Raw genomic sequence first — 14,319 nt, 5'->3', positions numbered from 1 at the left:
CCCAAACATCCCCTCTCTGCCTATCTGGCCTCCATGACTCTGAGCCAAGCAGCTGTCACAAGACCGTGTTGTGGAAGGACAGAAACCCTCAGAACTTACAGAAGAGTACCCCAGAGTCTGTCACAGCCCCGGAGGCAGAGCCCATGGGTGGCTTCTGGGGAAGCCTGTGGCCAAGGTAAGCAACCAGCATTTTATTTTGTCTTGCAGTTTCCAAATATTGAGGAAAGATTAAAATAAACAGTATTGCAGTTTGGGGTCCCCAAGACCACCCTCAGCTTCAGTAATTCACTAGAAGGACTGAGAACTTAGCAAGATGCTACACACGTGGTTACTGTTTATTACCACAAAGGGATGGTGGATGAAAAATCAGCAGCGGGAAGAGGTGCATGGGGGGAGTTCCAGGCACGATCGTGCAGTTGTCCCCTCCCAGTGCTGGTGTGCGGGCAGCCTTGCTTCCCCCAGCCAGGATGGTGGCAACATGCACGGAGCATTGCCAAACAGGGGAGCCCACCCAAGCCTTGGTGTCCAGGGTTTTTATTGGAGGCCAGTCACATAGACGTGGCTAATCACCGCCATGGTTTCCATGCCCCTCCAGAGGTCAAGCTGAGTTGGCACCCCGTGACCCAAGGCCGTCACCACAAACCTCATCGTTAGCATAGACTATCTGATGTAACCTCAGGGTCCCAGGTAAACAGACACTTTTATAGGCAGAACATGCCAAGGGCTTAGAAGTTACCTCTCAGGAGTTGAACAAGGGCTAAACGTATCTTCGGGTTAATCCTTTATGGCACAAGGGTTTTTACCTAAAGACTCAGTGAAGCTGTAGAGGCCCAAACTCAGCAGACAAAGGCAAAAAGAGGACTTTGTCAGACCCACAGAAGAAGATCAGTCTCTGAACTTCTGAGAACATTTCAGAATTCAAGTCAGGAGAATATCTTTGGGGTGTGTCTCTGTGGAGATGTTGGTGTGGGTGGTGGATGGCTGTGTGTGCATGTAGTGTGTATATACACACGGACGCATGGTGACAGGGGCCCCAGAGCACTGTGGCAGCTGGGCAGGTGCTGTACAGGAAGCATCTCTGCACATCCCAGAGGGGGAAGCAATGCATTGAAAATGAGCATTTCCTTTCGCGGGAGCCAGTTGGCTTCAGAGGCACCTTGTCACTGTTGAGATGAGCTGTGTGTGGAGGCCAAGGGCCAAATTAAGTCTGTGAATGTCAAGGCGGGTGCTCGGTGAATCTGAGCTTAAAATTAGAAGACGGCCTTATTTATGGGAGAGATTGAATCAGGAAATCAAATGCAAGAGAAACTGCAAGAGAAACAGAAGTTCCTGCCCGTGCTGACCGGGGGTGGTAGGTGCGAAGGATTGGAAAAGTGGTCCTGCCTTGTAGGCCCAGGCCTGTTGTCTCCTCCCAGCTGCTGGATTCCCATTCAGCCAATGAGTCTCCTGGTCACAGCTCAACTATCCTGCCCATGAGAGCCCAGTTTCCCCTCCTGCATACCAGTACGGGAGTGTTCATCCAGAATTAAGGAAGATTTTTAAAACATACGCAATGCCTTGATGGCCCCCAAGAACTGGTGAATTTGTCTTGCAGATTTTGAAACTAGCCCCTGGATGACTTTGATGCCTATCAGCGGGGTAGCCTGGGGGAAGTTGCAAGCAATGAGGCCGGAAAGCTAGAAACAGACCTGTTTTTGATGGTCTTGGATGCCAGGCTAAGGAGTTTGAACCTTATCTTCTTCAAGGCAATTCAAGTTTTTAGCTGTTGAGCTACAGAGTGAGATTTGAAAGACAACTCCGTCAGCCACCTGTAGAATGAAAGGGAAAGGGGTGAGGTGAGGGTGGGGAGAGGAGCTGGGAGTCCACTGCCGCATTCGCCAGGCTCGAGGGGGTAAGGGAGAGTCAGCATCCATTCAGAAAAGCAGTTTTAGGGTTACAGTCGGCAGGATCCATCCAGTTGATGGGCAGAGGTGTAGCTTCTTAAGGTAGCGCCGGGGAGGAAGGGGGGATATGTTGACAGAAATAGGGAACCAAGGGAAGGAGCGTGTGTGGGGAGAGGATGGTGAAGGCACCGCTGAAAGGCCGTGTGCGTCCACATGGAGGTGCCATCCACCCGAGCCTGGAAGTGAGGAGCAAAGTCAGGGCTGGCGGTACAGGCTTGATTATCACAGGTGACAACTCAAGTTTGGAATCTCTGGAGATGCTATGCATCAACTTGCCCGTGAACCATAGGCATAGAAGGTAAGTGTTGGGAAATTCCCACTGTGGAGGTGTGGCTTTGCTTCTTGGAGCTGCAGGCTTTAGGCCACCTTGCTGGCTGACTGTGTCCTCTGCCTCCTGAGAGCCGCATGGCACTGAAGGACTTCAGGGGTCCCGTTCTTCCTGATGTCCCTTTTCTCAGTGTGCAGCACGCTCCAGCCAGCCGCCCCGTGTCTCCACCCTGACTACATGGCCATGAGAGGGCGCCCGGGAGTAAAGGAAAGGCTCTTAGCATGGTAGGCATCATAACTGGAGAGGTCGCAGTGTCTGTTGGCCCATTTTATAGATGAGAACATTGAGATCCAGAGAGGAAAGTTCTCAGTCAAGGCCCTGAACCCAGTCTCTGGCCCTCCCAGGGCGAGGCCCTACCGAGCCCTGGCCTGGCTCTCTTATGCTGCCATCTGAGCGTGCAGGCCTTCTTTTTACAGGACTACACGCGGGTGGTGTGCCCCGTGATCGATATCATCCACCTGGACACCTTCAACTACATCGAGTCGGCCACGGAACTTAGAGGGGGTGAGTGGGGCTAACACCCTTGCCCAGTAAGGACTTTCTTTTTTCTCCTAGTCATTGCTGCCAAGGGGGAAAGTGAGAAAAAATCACCTAGTGGTTTGTCTGGAACCTCCAGCCCTGCATCCTGTAATGTCAATAGCTCCAGGGTGGCCCTCACCATGGGGACTGTGAACGGAAGGGCTGGCGGGGTGGCAGGTCACTCCTAGCCCCCCTGAGCTCTAGCTCCAACACGGGGTCACTCCAGGGCCTGAGGATTCGAGGGAAGCAAGGGCCCCCCTCCAATGTGGGGCCTGAATTGTTCCAGCATCTCAGTATTGGGTGCCTCCCTCTCTTCAAGGCCCACCACAGTTCTGCCCAGGGCTGAGTGCTGGCTCCTCAAGAGGGGTTTGGGGTGATTCAGCCACTCACAGACCTCCTGCTTACACGCCCCCACTCCCGAGACTCTTGGCCAAGGGCCACACTCCATAACTGTCCATCGTGTCCCCCTTAGGTCCCACTCTTGGGCTCTGTCAACTCCCACTCTTTATCCTGTGCCCTTTGTTCCCTAAGTCCACCCAGCAGAGAAGCCTCAGAGAGGCAGTAGGGGGTAGAGAAAGAAGGAAGCCGGGAGGGAAATCAGGCAGCTGTGTTGCTGACCAGCTTGGGTGAGACCTGTTATCCCTGGGGCCACCTGGGAAACTGGGTACGTTCTTGAGCTTCTAGTAAAGGGACAGAATGAACAAGGTCTGCAGGTACATCAGAGAGACCAAGTCAGCCATGCGGATGCTGTGTTTCAGGGTTTGACTGGAGCCTCCACTTCCAATGGGAGCAGCTCACTCCAGAGCAGAAGGCTCGGCGCCTGGACCCCACTGAGCCCATTAGGTGAGTCAGGGCAAGGGTTAGGGGTGGGCAGATTCATAACCACTTGGCCCTTCCCGCTGTCACGTGGTATAGGGAAGCAGTCCATGTGAGATGCTCACACGATTGGGCAGAAACCAAGAGGACCCTTTGCCAGGCCAGCACCGCCTTTGCCCTTATTTTAGGAGGTTTCCGTCCTCATGGATACTTCTGCTGAAGGGATGGGTGCCGGTGGAGACCTGTGCTGAGGACTTGCCCAGCGCTGTCCACCCACGCACATGCCATGTCAATATTTACGCTTCCAGCTAAACGTTGGAGGGTTCCAGATGGTCCCGTTTGAGCCTCTGACAAGGGAAAAGATGGTTCCTTAGCCCTCAGGTGCTGGATGTCAGGATTCAGCCCAGGTAGGTCGAGTCAGCCATTGCTGTAAGTGGAGGCTGCTGTCCAGGCATGGCCACTGCTATGAACACACACGACTGCTGCGTCCCACGTGAGAACACGACAGGAGCGTCAGCTCTGGGCTGCTTCTCCGGTGCTGCAGATGGCTTTGTCCTCATCTACATTCTCACTTCCAGACCCCATTGTGACCCACAGCACAGTGGCCAGATGGCCGCCTGGGGTTCAGGCGCATCTGAGGGCTCGGCGTAGAGTAGAGCTCGGGTCCACCCAGCGGTGTCTGCATCGTGTATGTGGCTTCAGTGTTCCCAAGACTGGAGGGTGCACGTGTCCCAGGCTGTTGCGAACCTCCAATCTAAAACTTTCCTGCCTCCAGTGGAACGTCAGGAGGCCAGCAAGTGCTTCAGGATGTGGAGAGAAGACCACGGGACGGGGATTGCTCCTGCTGGGGTCGCAGGGATGCTCTGGGCTCTTCGGGGCACCTCTGCAACTCGGGGCCTGCCACAGAGTAAATGTTTGATCATTTTCATTGAACTAACTTAAGTCAAACTGAGACTCAGAGGTCTGTGAAGAACTGAGTGGTGACACTCAGACAAACGGTGGGAATTGGGAGAACTTTGCAGTGGGACCTCTGTCGCATCTACCTGCCAGTCCCTCCTCCCTCCTCCCTCCTCCAGCTTTCATGATCTGGCGTGATGCCGAGAGGGAGGTTGGAGCCACGTGGCATGCCAGATAGTGCCATTTGCTCCTAAAGGGAGAGCAGAACCTTCTCACCATCCTCAGGGCCGTGGAGCACACACCAGTGCCTCGGTTACTTGCTGCCGGAAGTGTCTGATGTGGCAAGTGGACCAGGACAAAGTCAAGGTCAAGGCGGTGATGGTGCCGCTGCCTCTGGGTTTCCCTTCCCTGTCCCAGGGGTAGGGTTTTCGGGGCAGGTTCTCTTCTTGTGGGAACATCTCTGCTCATCAGAGGACAAGTGTTTCCCAGAGGATAGTAGGGTGTCGTGGCATCGGGAGACCGAGCTTCTGACCTGCTCCCCGTCAACTAACTGTCTGACATAGAAGAAAACGCCCTTCGCCCTCTGGACCCACGGAATGAGGGGCGGGGTCCCAGAGGGCTGGCCAGCACCCCAGCCGAGATGTTGTGCTTATCGGGTTGCTTGGCTGGACTCTGCAGCCCTTTCCTTTCCAAGTGGCTTCTCCGGAATCTCTTTCAGTGGTCAAGGGGAAGGGAGCTTGGGAGAGGACCCCAAGGAAAGAGAATGAAGATGAGGGTGTGTTTGTTTACTAGGGCTGCTGCAGCAGAGTGCCACAGGCTGCGTGGCTTAAACCGCAGAAACATACCGTCTTGAGCTCTGGAGGCTGGAAGTCCAAGACGGAGGTGTTGGCATTTAGCGGTCATCCTGTGCATCGTCCTCTGCCCCTGTTTTCTCCTGTCCCTGTCTCCAGGATGCGTTATGGCTTCCTTCTTCAGTCATTAAGAGTTACTTCCTGGAAATTTATGGCTGTTGGCCTGACCCACAGCATCTGTTCTCCTAAACTGGGCAGTGTAGAGAAATCTATCAGAAAAGTCCGTGTCCTGCCGTGTGGAGGCAGGGTTGCTTCCTTCTGAGGGCTGTGCCGGACCTTCTCCTGGGCTTGCAGAGGGCCGTCTTCTCTCTGTGTCTCCTCACATTGTCTTCTCTTTGTGCATGTCTGTCTCTGCAACTACCTGTCCCCTTTTATAAGACACCAGTCCTATTGGATTAGGACCCACCCGAATAACCTCATTTTAACTTGATCACCTCTGTAAAGACCTTCTTTTTAAATAAGGTCACATTCTGTGGTACTCAGGGTTAGGACCTCAACATGTTTTTCGGGGGATAGAACTCAATCTGTAGCAGAAGGAAAGAGAGGGAAAAAAAGAAGAGAGAGTCCAGTCTCAAGAAATGGATGTGCTGTTCACAGCTGCTGCCGCAGCCCGTCTTCTCTGCCTGGTCAGTGGCCCATGGTCCCCGCTCCCTGTACTGGAGCTCCCAGGAGAGCCCCGCTGGGCAGGGCCTGTGGCAGAAGCCAGGGGGAAGGCTCCCCAGGCCCTCCGAACAGCCGGGGTTCTGAGCGAATCCCGACTGCCCCACAGGAGGTGTGCAGACGAGCATATTAGCCTGTCTGCAGGGTCAGGAGATTTACAGTCGAAGGGAAAAGACCTGGAGCATGTTCCTGTTTGAGGTAAGTGGACAGTATGGCCTCAAGATCAGGACCACCAGGACAGAGAACACGGCAGCAGCCCCCCTCCCGTGACTGACCCTCCTTCTTTTCCTTCCAAATGCACAGGACTCCAATCATAGCTGGAGGGCTCTTCGTGATGGACAAATCCTGGTTCGACTACCTGGGGAAATATGACATGGACATGGACATCTGGGGCGGGGAGAACTTCGGTGAGTCGCTGTCTTCGCATCCAGGGGCTAGGGTGCGGGTCTCCGTGTCATTGGACCACGTGTGCCTGGGATGAGGGCCAGGGAGATGGGGAGCAGGTCATTCCTTTGGGGGAACACCACGTGGGGTGCCAGAAGAGTGGCTGCTGGGATGGCGGAGGGAAGGAGGGGGATTATCCATGGGGCCACATGGATGCTGCGGACCAGGGAAACACACCCAGATGGACCATTAGGGGGAAGTTGAGATGCAGAAGCTGGAAAGTCCAAAGGAGGAGCACCGAGTCTGAGGGCCAGAGGCAGGCTTGAGCTGGGAGTACTGAACATGGGAATTTGGAGTTGGAAGGAGACTGGGGATAAAAAGCATGAGGAGGAGGATGGACAGCAACGCCATTAAATTCTGGATCACATCTGTTGGCTGGCCTAGGCGTACAGCACTTGGCACTGGGTTAGTGAGGAGGGTCTGGGTGAATGCTGCAGAAGCCCTCATCTTTTCGCGCAGAGAAAGCAGTGGGGGAGGGGGAGGGGCTGGGTCACGTGTTCCAGAACTGTGTAAACACATGGCCAGGTGTGGCCACAGTGGTGTAGGGCTGCCATGTGCAGATACAGGAGAAAGTAGTCGGAGACCCGTCCCATCTAGATGATGACAATGACTGACCCTCCAGTTTCCTCGTGTGTTAAAAGTGTAACACAGGGATGCTTTGAGGGTTGCTGTGGAAATCCATTCAGGTAAGTCTGTAAAACCTCTGGGCACCGTGTGGACACAATACACGTTAGTTACCATTTCTTCCCTCCAGCAGGTAAGACCTAAGAGGTGACCAGCCTATAAGCTACACAAGGCAGGGATTTGGTCTCTTTGTTCACGGCTATCTCCCTTGCCCAGTATGGTGCCCGCCACGAAGGAGGCTTCAGTAACTATTTGTTGAATAAACCACAGGAGAACCATTGTAAAGCAATTATACTCCAATAAAGATGTTAAAAAAAAAATAAAAACATAAACCGCAAGAGAGGAAGAAGAGTCCAGGGTGTCAGGGCCCCTTCCCCTTTCTGGGTGCCGGGGAGCGTGTTTGGCATGGGCTCCCCGAGCAGTGGCGCAGCCCAGGAGAAGGATCCATGGCGCTCTTCCTGGCATTTAGCGGTAATCCTGTGCCTCGTCCTCTGCCCCTGTTTTCTCCTGTCCCTGTCTCCAGGATGCGTTATAGCCTTCTTCCTCAGTCATTAAGAGTTATTTCCTGGAAATTTATGGCTGTTGGCCTGACCCACAGCATCTGTTCTCCTAAACTGGGCAGTGTAGAGAAATCTATCAGAAAAGTCCGTGTCCTGCCGTCTGGGGGCCAGGTTGAAAGCTCGGCAAACAAAGCAGAAAATCCCAGTTCCCACAAACCAAGCCAAATCCCCTGACTAGGACTCAGTCCTCGGATGCCATGGGGGTCTTTGGGGTGGGGTTTGAGGGGGGATCTGCCTGCACCAGCCCGGGAGAACTTGGAGCCGGGTACACCCTTGGCGTTCTCAATGGGGACAAGGTCTCTGTCCTTCTGGGCAGAGCCCATCAGATGTCCTCACGTTCACAGTACCTCTCGTGATTCTTCCTGATGTGCTCTGGCCTTTATCCCTGTACATTGAATCCTTTCTGCAGCCCTTTTGATAGACAGCAGTCATCCAGTCTCTGCTCGAATGCTACTGATGGTGATGTGTTTGCTGCTTCACAGTATGGTAAGTTCTGTTGTTGAGAACTTTTGTGTTGAGTTGTTAGAAAATTCTTCTAAGTCGAAGGCCAGCTTCCATCAGTCAGGCCTTGTTCTGCCCCCTTGACCCACACAAAGTACGTGTGATGCTTCCTTTCCGTGGCAGCCACGTGTGGAGGCAGGCAGCGTGTTACTTTCAGTGATGTCACATTCTGGTCCAACCTACCAGTACCTTCTCTTTATAGCAATGTTGACACACATCTGCTCACATCCAGGGTGATCTCCTCTTGTTGGTTTCCCAGTGGTTTGACATCACCAAGTGCTGACTGGACCAGGGAAGTAGGGAGGGGCATCGGGAGAGGTGTGGGAGAGACATTTTACAATCCATCACAAAAGTTTTTAAATCACAAAGAAAGCACTGCAGACAGCTAACACAGGAAACACTGTTTTCTCCAATTTCAACATTCCATTATACTATAGCCAACTCCCAGCACTTTTTTTTTTTTTTTTTTTTTTTTTTTTTTTTTTTTTTTTGCGGTACGCGGGTCTCTCACTGTCGTGGCCTCTCTCGTTGCAGAGCACAGGCTCCGGATGCGCAGGCTCAGCGGCCATGGCTCACTGGCCCAGCCGCTCTGCGACATGTGGGATCTTCCTAGACCGGGGCACGAACCTGTGTCCCCTGCTTCGGCAGGCAGACTCTCAACCACTGCGCCACCAGGGGAGCCCAGCTCCCAGCACTTTAAAAGTCATTTCTGGATTTTTTTTTTTAGCATTTTACACGCCAGATGCAGTGCTTTTTATTTTAATTGAAGTATAGTTGATTTACAATGCTGTGTTAGTTTCAGGTGTACGGCAAAGTGGTTCAGTTATACATATACATACATATTCTTTTTCAGATTCTTTTCCATTATAGGTTATTACAGGGTACTGAATATAGTTCCTTGTGCTATACAGTAGGTCCTTGTTGGTTATCTATTTCATATATAGTACTGTGTAGATGTTAATCCCAAACTCCTAATTTATCCCTCCCCCACCCTCCGCTTTCCTCTTTGGGAACCATAAGTTTGTTTTCTATGTCAGTGAATCAATTTCTGTTTCGTAAATAAGTTCATTTATATATGTTTTTTAGATTCCACAAATAAGTGGTATTATATGATATTTGTCTTTCTCTGTCTGACTTACTTCACCTAGTATGATAATCTCTAGGTCCATCCATGTTGCTGCAAATGGCATTATCTCATTCTTTTTTATGGCTGAGTAATATTGCATTGTATATATGTACCACATCTTTATCCATTCATCTGTTGATGGACATTTAGGTTGCTTCCATGTCTTGGACATTGTGAATAGTGCTGCTATGAACATTGGGGTGCATGTATCTTTTTGAATTAGAGTTTTCATCTTTTTCAGATATATGCCCAGGAGTGGGATTGCTGGGTCGTGTGGTAGTTCTGTTTTTAGTTTCTTAAGAAGCCTCCATACTGTTCTCCACAGTGGCTGCACCAACTTACAATCCCACCAACAGTGTAGGAGGGTTCCCTTTCTCCACATCCTCTCCAGCATTTGTTATTTGTAGACTTTTTGATGATGGCCATTCTGACCAGTGTGAGGTGGTACTTCATTGTAGTTTTGATTTGCATTTCTCTAATAATCAGTGATGCTGAGCATTTTTTCATGTGCCTGTTGGCCATCTGTATGTCTTCTTTGGAGAAATGTCTATTTAGGTCTTCTGCCCCTTTTTTGATTGAGTTGTTTGGGTTTTTTTTTTTTTTTTGCGGTATGTGGGCCTCTCGCTGTTGTGGCCTCTCTCACTGTTGTGGCCTCTCCCGTTTGCGGAGCACAGGCTCCGGATGCACAGGCTCAGTGGCCATGGCTCACGGGCCCAGCCGCTCCGCGGCATGTGGGGTCTTCCCAGATCGGGGCCCGAACCCGTGTCCCCTGCATCGGCAGGCGGACTCTCAACCACTGTACCACCAGGGAAGCCCGGAGTTTTTCTTGATACTGAGCTGTACGAGCTTTTTGTATATTTTGGAAATTAAGCCCTTGTCAGTCGCATCGTTTGCAAATATTTCTCCCAGTCCATAGGTTGTCTTTTCATCTTATTATGGTTTCCTTTGCTGTGCAAAAGCTTATAAGTCTGATTAGGTCCCATTTGTCCACCTGCAAAGGACAGATGGTGAGGAGGGGAAAAGGGATCTGCATGTCAGAGTAAAAAATCCAAGCTCCAGTGTATGGCAAGAGGGCCCCTTGCTTCCAAGTCCTGAAGATCCTCTCCCCTCAGCATCACTCATGTCCATCCCCCTCTTACTTTCCTAAATGATTCTCCACCTCCAGTCTGCTCCCCTCAAAGCCATCCCCACACACTCCCGCCAAAGTGCTCTTGGAAATGCCAATCTCTCCCACCCTCCCGGGTTTGGCACCCCCTGTGGCCCCGTCTTGTCCTAAAGACAACGCCCACACCATTCCTTGACCTTGCCCACCTCCCCAGCCTTCAGTCCAGAGGCACTGACAGACCCTCCTGCACTGCCCAGACATGCCCAGCCATCTACAGAGATCCAGCCTCCACCCTCCACCAAGTGCCAAATGGCCACAGATCACAGCTCTGGGGCTGCCTGGCCTCCCCCAGGACTAGGACACCCTCCCTGCCCACCCTCTGCCCACTCCCCTCAGCACCCTGCTCTCCTCTCCACTCTGGTACTGGGCCCTCTCGCGTATTTGTCTGTTTTTTCTTCTGTGCCTTCCACCTACAAGAACATTCATCTAACTTCTTGACCTCGATGACTGGAGCGGTGGAAACTGCTCGCTGAATGTGTGTTCAAAGAGGGAGATTGACCAGGAAGGGGGTTCAGGGTGGGAAGGACCACATGTACACAACTCTGAGGCTCCATTTAAAATCAGTCTCCATGCATTAAACAGAGCCTGTGGAGAAAAACAATGGCAGGTAAAGATGTCTTTCCTTTCCCAAGACGTGGGATTTCTGTGTGTTCCAGACGTAGTTGCCTTTGTTGCATCGACTTGATTTCACAGCACAGAAGTCCATGAGATCACTGGACAAGGCTCTGGCCAGGGTGACCGGGACCATCCTCTGTGGCACACTGCCTGGCCTGCCCATCTCACTTTCATCTGCTGGGAGCGGCCCCAAGCGGCCACTTGAAAGCCAACCCCAGCTATGCACTCGAGCAGCCCGACCCTGGTGCAGTCATTCCCACAAAGCGTTTCTAAGAGGAGCTGAAGTGTTGATAATTACATCTGCAGTTCAGCGTAGGAACAGGCTTTAGGGAAATGTGGCTTTTAGCCTTTTATTTTTCAGAAGTTGTTTTGCATTAAAATTGGATGTTTAAACTCCAGTTTTCATAACACGGGATACCTGGAAAATATCTAATACATCTACTCACTTTAGCTTTTGGTCTTTAGAGGTGAAAGGAACCTGTTGCCCAGTAAAAGTGTGCGTGCGTGTGTGTGTGTGTGTGTGTGTGTGTGTGTGTGTGTGTGTGTGTGTATAAGTGGTGGGGTAGGAGGTGTGCCTTTCCAAAATGGAGGCCTTGGCACATATATGAAGGGAAAGTATGGGATTTCTGGATTTAAAATGGGGGGTTTCTAAAGCATACCAGATACAAAAGACAACGCTGAGGAGAGAGATGAGGGCCCCAGAGAGGAGCTGCCACCACCAGCTCCCCCATCCCCAGAACAGCCAAGGACATCAGGCTGTGTCAGGTTTGGCAGGCATACTCCTGTGTGTCAGCATGGGCTGTGGAATCAGACAGGCCTACGTCTGAATCCCGCAGTCATCACTAGTTCTGTGTCCTTGGGAAAGTTGCTTTACCTCACTGTTTCTAAGTCTTTAAAGTGGAGACAGTGATCCCCATGGTAGGGGAAGGGCCTCCGCCAAAATACATCCCCGCCCTAATCCCCGTATTAGAGAAAAAATTATTCTGACCCTTGTTAAAATGGTAAGAAAGACTTTATTCAGAACTCTCACAATGGGTGTCAAGGCTATCGCAATGGCAGGGCTGGGGGGTATGGGGCTTAGCTCCAAATACAACAAGAACAGGTAGGGATTTGGATCCAAGGAGCAGGGCGGGGGGCGGTGAATGGAAATTACTAAGAGGGAACATCAAAAGTGGGGGGGATAATATTCTTGAAGTGACAACATTATGAAGGAAATAGTAATGGTTAACATGGGTTAAAGGTGAGGTTGATGGGAGAGGAGAGAGGTGGTGTGATTAAAAGGGCAGCATGAGGGATCTTTGTGGTAATGAAACTCTTCTGTGTCTTTACTGGTGAATACATGGACATATGCATGTGATAAAATTGCATGAGGTAAATACACACATGCACACACACAAATTCATATACATGAAACTTGGAAACCTGAATATGACTGATGGATTGTATCAATGTGAATATCTTTGTTAAATTCATGTACTATAATTTTGAAAGATGGTGCCATTAGGGAAAACCATGAAGGGTACACAGCATCTCTATTTTATTTCTTATAATTGTTTGTGAATGTACAATTATCTCAACATTAAAAGTTTAATTTAAAAACAAAGTGGGGGGAATTCTGCTACACTGACCTAAGGTTTCTTTTTTTTTTTTTCATCTTTATTGGAGTATAATTGCTTTACAATGGTGTGTTAGTTTCTGCTTTATAACAAAGTGAATCAGTTATACATATACATATGTTCCCATATCTCTTCCCTCTTGCGTCTCCCTCCCTCCCACCCTCCCTATCCCACCCCTCTAGGTGGTCACAGAGCACCGAGCTGATCTCCCTGTGCTATGCGGCTGCTTCCCACTAGCTATCTGTTTTACGTTCGGTAGTGTATATATGTCCATGCCTCTCTCTCACTTTGTCACAGCTTACCCTTCCCCCTCCCCATATCCTCAAGTCCGTTCTCCAGTAGGTCTGTGTCTTTATTCCTGTCTTACCCCTAGGTTCTTCATGACATTTTTTTTTCTTAAATTCCATATATATGTGTTAGCATACGGTATTTGTTTTTCTCTTTCTGACTTACTTCACTCTGTATGACAGACACCATCACCCTGATACCAAAACCAGACAAGGATGTCACAAAGAAAGAAAGTTACAGGCCAATATCATTGATGAACATAGATGTAAAATCCTCAGTAAAATACTAGCAAACAGAATCCAACAGCAAATTTAAGAGGATCATACACCATGATCAAGTGGGGTTTATCCCAGGAATGCAAGGATTCTTCAACATACGCAAATCAATCAATGTGATACACCACATTAACAAATTAAGGAATAAAAACCATGTGATCATCTCAATAGATGCAGAGAAAGCTTTCGACAAAATTCAACACCGATTTATGATAAAAACCCTCCAGAAAGTAGGCATAGAGGGAACTTTCCTCAACATAATAAAGGCCATATATGACAAACCCACAGCCAACATTGTCCTCAATGGTGAAAAACTGAAATCATTTCCACTAAGATCAGGAACAAGACAAGGTTACCCACTCTCACCACTCTTATTCAACGTAGTTTTGGAAGTTTTAGCCACAGCAATCAGAGAAGAAAAGGAAATAAAAGGAATCCAAATCAGAAAAGAAGAAGTAAAGCTGTCACTGTTTGCAGATGACATGATACTATACATAGAGAATCCTAAAGATGCTACCAGAAATCTACTAGAGCTAATCAATGAATTTGGTAAAGTAGCAGAATACAAAATTAATGCACAGAAATCTCTGGCATTTCTATACACTAATGATGAAAAATCTGAAAGTGAAATCAAGAAAACACTTCCATTTACCATTGCAACAAAAAGAATAAAATATCTAAGAATAAACCTACTTAAGGAGACAAAAGACCTGTATGCAGAAAATTATAAGACACTGATGAAAGAAATTAAAGATGATACAAACAGATGGAGAGATATACCATGTTCTTGGATTGGAAGAATCAACATTGTGAAAATGACTCTACTACCCAAGGCAATCTACAGATTCAATGCAATCCCTCTCCAACGACCACTGGCATTTTTCACAGAACTAGAGCAAAAAATTTCAAAATTTCACAGAACTAGAGCAAAAAATTTCTGAATTTCACAGAACTAGAGCAAAAAATTTCAGACCTAAGGTTTCTTACCAGGGTAGTCAGGTATGGGGGCCGGGGCAGGCTGGGGGCATGGATTCTCTAAACCGGCTTGACAGGATTCTTGCTAAAACGGGATGCAGGCCTGACGAGGGTAA

General features: G+C 49.7%; 1 protein-coding gene across 1 annotated transcript in view; it reads left to right on the top strand.

The window, feature by feature from the left end:
• Positions 1 to 14,319, top strand: part of GALNT14 (polypeptide N-acetylgalactosaminyltransferase 14) — a 224,826-nt gene that overhangs the window by 178,154 nt on the left and 32,353 nt on the right. The window contains exons 7-9 of the mRNA XM_032652922.1: positions 2,688 to 2,775; positions 3,549 to 3,633; positions 6,318 to 6,421. Coding sequence (XP_032508813.1) covers positions 2,688 to 2,775; positions 3,549 to 3,633; positions 6,318 to 6,421 — 277 coding nt within the window. The remainder of the gene's footprint in view (positions 1 to 2,687; positions 2,776 to 3,548; positions 3,634 to 6,317; positions 6,422 to 14,319) is intronic.

Source organism: Phocoena sinus, chromosome 13 (genome assembly GCF_008692025.1).
Source record: "Phocoena sinus isolate mPhoSin1 chromosome 13, mPhoSin1.pri, whole genome shotgun sequence".
In the NCBI taxonomy this organism is placed as follows: domain Eukaryota; kingdom Metazoa; phylum Chordata; class Mammalia; order Artiodactyla; family Phocoenidae; genus Phocoena; species Phocoena sinus.
This window is presented reverse-complemented; position numbering and strand designations above follow the sequence as displayed.